Below are 6,989 nucleotides of genomic sequence, written 5' to 3'. Positions count from 1 at the left end.
AAGATCGCTGCATGGACGGGGGCTCATGATGCCGCCTTTCCCGTTTCCTTCTCTTCTGTTTCTCTATTTCTGGCTCTCGCCATTTTTTCAGGAGACAGGATGAGAGATCTTGTTACCGATCATGCAGGATAGATTATTTTTCGATAAAAATATACCGATAATGCCATTCGGCTGACGTTTTACTTTTCCGGATGAAATACTTGCATTTTTTTGACGGGGAACGCCAGCCTGAATTTATATTAGCCAGGGAGAAATGACAACGTTCAGGTAGTTACATAGGGTGAAGAAAAAGAAAAATTACAAGGGGTCAGCCCCTGACAAATAGCAGATGAAAGCTAAATTCTCGCAGATAAATGATACAACATGGTGCCCCGGTCCTTTAGAAAGGCCTGCTTGACAGCATTTTTGCAGCGATTAGACCAGAACACTAGATCCTCTCCAGATCGTCGTAGAGTGACATACAGATCCTCATCGTGAGCACGGAAGACCATAGCATTTCTCCGCTTCCAAATAGACCAAAGAATGGCAATGATGCCTGTAGAGCGAACTTTATCAATTGAAGAGTTAGACCAAATATCTTGAATATGTTCGACTTCTGGAGGACGACGACGAAGAAGATTGTCCCAAAGCAGCTTGATGGAGTGGCAGTTCAATAGCAAGTGACTTGTGGTTTCTAGCTCATCGCAAAATGGGCAAGATTGGAGCTTGACATCCCATGCCGAAAACGCCGATTATTTGTAAATAGTCTGTCCCGAAAGGCTAGCCAAGTGAACAATCGACACCTATTTGGAGGATAGTTCTTCCAAGTAGCTATGGCGTACCTGTCCTCCGGCCTAGCTGCAAACACAAAAGCATATGCCGATCTTGCCGAGATCGGCTTGTTGTCGATGCGTCCAACACGACGGTCAGCCACTAAAGGGGTCAGAGTTACAGTGGCAATCGTAACGTGCAACGCGGCAAGTTCCTGTTCCGCAATCGAGGAAATCCTAGGGCGGAGGTCCAAACACAAAACCGGGGCACCTAGAACTCTAGCCACTGAAGCATTCGGCCTAGTAGAGTGAGAGAAAATAGCAGGGAATCGAGCAGCAAGTGTATTGTCAGTCAACCACACGTCAAGCCAAAAAGCAGTAGCAGTGCCGTTGCTGGGAAATACTTGCATTACTCAATCACAACCTTCGGCTAACGTTGCTGGGAGGGATGCAATTGCAAAAAAAAAAATTGAACATAGTACAGACACACCTTCGCACATATGCACACTCACATTTTGATGTCAATTTATATTGTCACAGCCAGATATCAATTTTAGTTTATAAGCACGGCAATTTTGTGAGAAAAAGCAGAGCTGCCATACTTGATCACTAACTAAAATTATCGTCCTCGGCCATCACAAATTACCATCGCGTCAGTCGCACGTCGGAGAGGCACTTTCTGATTGCCATAATAACCGCTTGTTTGGTGATTTCGATCGAAATGCCGCTCTAGTAGAGTTATCATCCGTTCATCAATTTTATTATGGAGGTTGCTCCAAATCGAGCGGTGAGTCATCATATTTGGAAGTCATGGAGCGTTGCTTTGGGGCGTGCTCCATCTCCAAGCGCGCGCAAGAGGAAAGTTTCACCTCCCTGCTCATCCTCTGACGTGGTCCATTTCTCTCCCTACTGACGCCTATGGCATCAAGAAGCGAGCCAATTTAATGGCAGCCATTGTGTACCCAATTGCTCGCCCTTTGCCACCATTTTTTCATGCCACCCGCCACTATGAAAAGACTGTCCCAGACCAATGTTGGCTCGCATTCACCTCCCTCTTTCACTTTCACCGTGTCACTTCTCCTTCGTCCAAACTAAGCCGCTCTCGGAGGAGGAGGAACATATGCTTGATGAGGAGGAGGCCGCACAGAAGGATCCCACCATCCTTGCTGAGTGGACGATTGGGATCCCGAAACGCACGCGCTGGTTTGTGATAAGCAACATGGCTACGTGAAGACCTTGTATACACATTTTTAAATTTGTGAACACTTTTGAACTCATGAACTTTCCAAATTCATGTTTTTTTTCAATTTATAATTTTTAAATATTTGATTAGTTTTAAATTTGCGACCTCATATCCGTGATCATTTTTAAATTTTGCAAACATTCTTTTAAAATTAACAATTTTTTTTGAATTTCATGAACATTTTTTCAAATCTACGAACATTTCCAAATTCATGTATTGAATTCACACAAAAAGTTACTTTGTGAACATTATTTTGTTGTTACAAACATTTTTGAATTTGTCATATTTTTTTAACTCATGAATTTTTTTTAAATTCACATTTTATTTCAATTCTTGAACAGTTTTTGAATCTGTGAACATTCTTTAAGTCTGCAAACATGTTTTCGAAACTCGTGGACATTTTTCAGAATGTTTTTTTAACTATCAAACATGTTTGAATTCAGTAACACTTTCAAATAAAAATAAAATCAACCGAAATAAAAAGGCTCCGGAATCTATAAAAGTGAAGCACCAAAATATGAAGGAAAAACTGAAAGAAAGAAAAAGCGAAATCACGAGTACTCCTTGCGGAGATCACTCCAACTCCCCATGTTGCGACAAGTGGCGCGCGTCACTTGTCGCAACCTGGGAGTTTTCCCTTTTTTCGTAGATCCGTTTATTCGAAACGTTTTATCTCTTAAACCGTGCGTCCAAATCTCGAACCGCTTTCGCCGTTGGATTCCATGCGTCGAGATCTTCAAAACCAGATCACATGTTAATAGGTTTTGATGAACTTTTTTTTTCACGAAAAAACCCGGACGAAAAAACCGAACCGGGAGCACGGATTTTTTTCACTTCCCGAAAGAGGCACGGCCGTGCCTCTGACGAAATCACAATTGTGCCTCTCGCGGAAGCAAAACCGCACCTCTCATGAAAGAAAAAAACAAAAAAATGCATTTTTTTTCCGTTTCCGAGGAGGCACGGCCGTGACTCTCGCGAAAGCACAACCGTGCCTCTCGCGGAAGCAAAACCGTGCCTCTCGCGAAAAAAAAACATGTGTATTTTTCGTTTCCAAGAGGCACGGCCGTGACTCTCGCGAAAGCACAGCCGTGCCTCTAGCGGAATCAAAACCGTGCCTCTCGGAAAAAACAAAAAACGCGTTTTTTCCCATTTCCAAGAGGCACGGCCGTGCCTCTCGCAAAAGCACAACTGTGCCTCCCGTGAAAAAAAAATGTGTTTTTTGCGCAATTTTTTTTTTAATTTTTTTGGTTGAAATCCTGGGGAAGACCGGCGAAAAACCAAAACACGTAAAAAAAATTGGAAAAATTGTTTGAAAAGCCAAAAACGCATGCGGAAAAAAAAATCAAAGGGAGCGCCTAAAATGCGACACGTGTCGAATGGCTGAGAGCGCACCAAGTAACGCTGATTGTTGCCAGGCTTCCGAAGGAGCGCTCGTTTATTAGTTGCTCCCAAGAAAAAGGGAAGAGAAAACCCAAGGAAAAGGGAAGAGAAAAAAAGAGCGTGAAGCGCGGACACGCGTGTAACTGTGCGTGCTGGGCTTGGCCCAGTTAACTTGCGAGAGGGGCGACCACTGCTGCATACGGATCGCTATAATTCCGATCCCCTCACCCTTGTCTATAAATACTGCCCCAACCCTAACCTTCTCCAGTTTCTCTACCCCTCGCCGCCGCCGCCTCCTCTTCGGATTGTGTCCCTGCCGGAGACCAGAGAGCGCGGTGCCCGAGCAAACCCTAGCCTCCCACGATGGTGCTGCAGAATGACATCGACCTGCTGAACCCGCCGGCGGAGCTCGAGAAGCTCAAGCACAAGAAGAAGCGCCTCGTCCAGTCCCCCAACTCCTTCTTCATGGTAAAATATTCCCCCTCCCCTTAGAATCCTCTCTCCGTGCGTGCATCTTCTCCTTTACGGCACCATTCTCAGTGGTCTTCGTGCTTCGGTAGGCTCTTGGTTTAGCTGAGTAATTGTGCATGTTACCACCGGGTTCGTGGTAGATTACGCGGCCGATCGTGATTGCCTGTGATTAATCTTGAAGCACGCGTTAGTTCTGTCAAAAAATTACATACCCTTGCATATATGTCAACCCGTGTTGCCACATGTTCTACTAGGTACTGAAAATCTCTATGCTAGAACAAATGTGTGAGTGAACACTATAGAAAGTGTTGTTCTGATCTGAGTTGTTTCTGTGATCATAGAATTGTATAATCCCGTGTAATTTAGTGCCACGTCCCTTTTATAACATGACCGCAATCGGTTTGGTGCATTCCTTATGCTTAAGTTTGGCATTTTTGTTTCTCTGTTTGGATTGTGGTGGTTCTAATGGTCATGTGTTAACTGTTGCAGGACGTCAAGTGCCAAGGCTGCTTTAACATGTAATTTTTCTTCACCATTTGTCTTCTTTGCAACTTCATAGTTCAGTAGGGATCATTTGCTACTGATTAGCCTTAGATGTTCATTTGATAACAGGACACTGTCATGCTTTAAAAACGTTCCTACTCTTTTTGCAAGTAAACTGGTAATGTGAGTGGGCTGCTACCAAGTACATGTGCATAGTTTATTCTACTGCTTTGTGTTTTGCTCTTCAGTACTGCTTTCTGTGACAGCGTATGCTTTATATTTTAAATAAAAAGGGTGGAGGATGCATTTTTTCAAACATGATTCTGTATTTGTTTTGGTCCTGCATTGTATACTTCACTCAGATACCAAAGCCTAGTTGCATGTAGCAGTAAGATGCTAGTTCAAACATAATCCTTGTAAATCACTGCAAACCTAGTGCTGTAATTGTTCCACAAGTGTAACTTGAATCATCAGTTTACCATGCCATTTTACAAAGTTATTTTAAGTACTTTACTATGCAATACATTTGAACATCATGTATCAATCATTTATCATCTTATTCGGACCATTAAGTCAGTCTACTTGCCATGATTTACTTTGTTTGATCTTTGTAGATCACAACTTCAACATGCCCTTGGTTACACCTGTGATTTTGTTTTTTAACGATTGATTGCTGAACAACTCTTTTCTGTGATTGCAGCACTACGGTGTTCAGCCACTCCCAGACCGTCGTGGTGTGCCCAGGCTGCCAAACAGTTCTCTGCCAGCCAACGGGTGGTAAGGCCAGGCTCACTGAGGGTTGCTCCTTCCGCCGCAAGGGTGACTAAATGGAAGGCTATCTTAAAAAGCAAGCCGTTGTTGAACTCTTTAGTTTTTCAGGGGTGTTGGTCGAAAATTTTGCAATGTCGGCAAATTGAATCCATCTTTGGTAATTTGGTATCTAGCTCGAGCAATATTACTATGACACTGTACTATGTTCCGTTTGGGCTGTGAGATCAGACTAGTTGTACCTGCCAGGTAATATGGTGGGTCTGATGAATTGTTGTTTCTAATGATGCTGCTTGCCCTTGCTGGTATATGACTCTTGAATCGTTTGTTGCTTGTATGTTCTGTTTGTGTTTGTTTGCCTTTGTGTCATGAATGGTAGCGCTTGGCTCCGTGTCTACGACATATGGTAGTGCTACAGCTCTCCTGATCGGCGCGCTCCTGATCGGTAAAGGCCGGGGATGTCCTGCCCTTCTGAATGGTATGCACCAATACAGATTACTCTTGAGACCTTTTAGACATGGAGCACTACCTCCGTCCTGGTTTATTGGCCCCCTTAATATTTATTGGTCCCCTTAATATTTTGGGCCAAACTATAATGATAGATTTAGCTATGAAAATAATAATGCAAGTCACCAAAAATCATATCATTGGATTTGTATTTAAACACTATTTTTGGATATATATCTAATGTCAAAATTTAGCATAAAATGCGAAGGGGGCTAATAAACCAGGACAGAGGTAGTACTACAAATACTACGATGCCAAATGAGTGAATTTACAAATACGTCTATATACATCCTACAAATACTACGAAGCCAAATGAGTGAATTTACAAATACGTCTATATACATCCGTATATTTAGAAACGGAGGAAGTACATTAGATTATAGTTGCCCCCAAAACAACCCAATGATGGACGGACCAACATCCTCATCACGGTTCCCAGTTTTCCTCTCGTCCCTCGCGGCTGGAACCCTAGCCGCCGCCAGGGGAGGCCGGTCTTCCAACGCCGCTCTCTGGCGGCTCCCCTCCGCCGGCGACCTCGGTCGTCGGTGGTGAGGGAGGTCGCCGGATCCACGCGTGTGGATTGTTTTTACTCTCTCGTAGTCTAGGTTTTTAGGTTGTTCATCGTCTTTGCTTCGGCGGTGACGATGACAACGCTGAATAAAGATTCTTCGGATCCTTTCCTAACGAGGCCGTCGGTCCTATTGTTGGGGATGGATTTGGAAACCAGTCTGTTCAAGTAAGGATGGCGTGGCGGCGGCGGCATCGTCGTGGTGTACCTATGTCCTCGAGCTCCGCCGTTGCGACGGCGTTTGCTTCAGCGTCGGCGCGGAGCTTGGGAGGTAGTCCAGGAGCGGATGCAGATTGTGGTCTGCATCGACGACATCTGGAAGACGGAGCATGTGCTGAGCTCGTGGTTCGTGGATGGCAGATATGGTTTCCTCCTTCGGCGTTTTGGTCGTGGTGGGATGCTAGATCTGGAGTTCGATGGCGTGTCCGGGGTGTTGCCCCGGTCTGATTCGTTCAACGGTAAGGGCTTCACTTTTGGTGAGCCACCTTGGAGGTCCGCAAAACTGCATATCAGCGATGGAGCCGCGTCGAGCTCGGGTGAGAAGGTGATTCGTCATTCTTTTCTTCGGTGGCTACTATGGTGGTGCCGGAGGCAGGTGACGTGCGTTGGTGTCAAGCTCAGAGATGTTTTGCTATCTTTTCAGTTTTGTCATGTTGGTCTTTACGTGACTTGTACTTTGTTCTTTATGATATGAATGAGACACGTATTACCATGCAAAAAAAAAAACCCAACCCAATGATGTTCAGGAAAAGGTTAAAACCACCCCCACTCGCCAGTAACCAGCTCAATAACGTGCAAAACAAGTTGGCTACTGGCCGTG

General features: G+C 44.5%; 1 protein-coding gene across 1 annotated transcript; it reads left to right on the top strand.

The window, feature by feature from the left end:
* The first annotated feature begins 3,627 nt into the window (after window positions 1–3,627).
* On the top strand, window positions 3,628–5,415 carry LOC119295142 (40S ribosomal protein S27). Its single transcript, XM_037573475.1, has 3 exons — window positions 3,628–3,840; window positions 4,333–4,361; window positions 5,027–5,415. The coding sequence occupies exons 1-3, from the start codon at window positions 3,736–3,738 to the stop codon at window positions 5,151–5,153; spliced, it is 261 nt and encodes an 86-aa protein (XP_037429372.1). The 5' UTR covers window positions 3,628–3,735; the 3' UTR covers window positions 5,154–5,415.
* Window positions 5,416–6,989: the final 1,574 nt, after the last annotated feature.

This window comes from Triticum dicoccoides, chromosome 4B (genome assembly GCF_002162155.2).
Source record: "Triticum dicoccoides isolate Atlit2015 ecotype Zavitan chromosome 4B, WEW_v2.0, whole genome shotgun sequence".
In the NCBI taxonomy this organism is placed as follows: Eukaryota; Viridiplantae; Streptophyta; class Magnoliopsida; order Poales; family Poaceae; genus Triticum; species Triticum dicoccoides.
The sequence above is the reverse complement of the archived record's forward strand: the minus strand, read 5'-3'. Positions and strand labels throughout refer to the sequence as shown.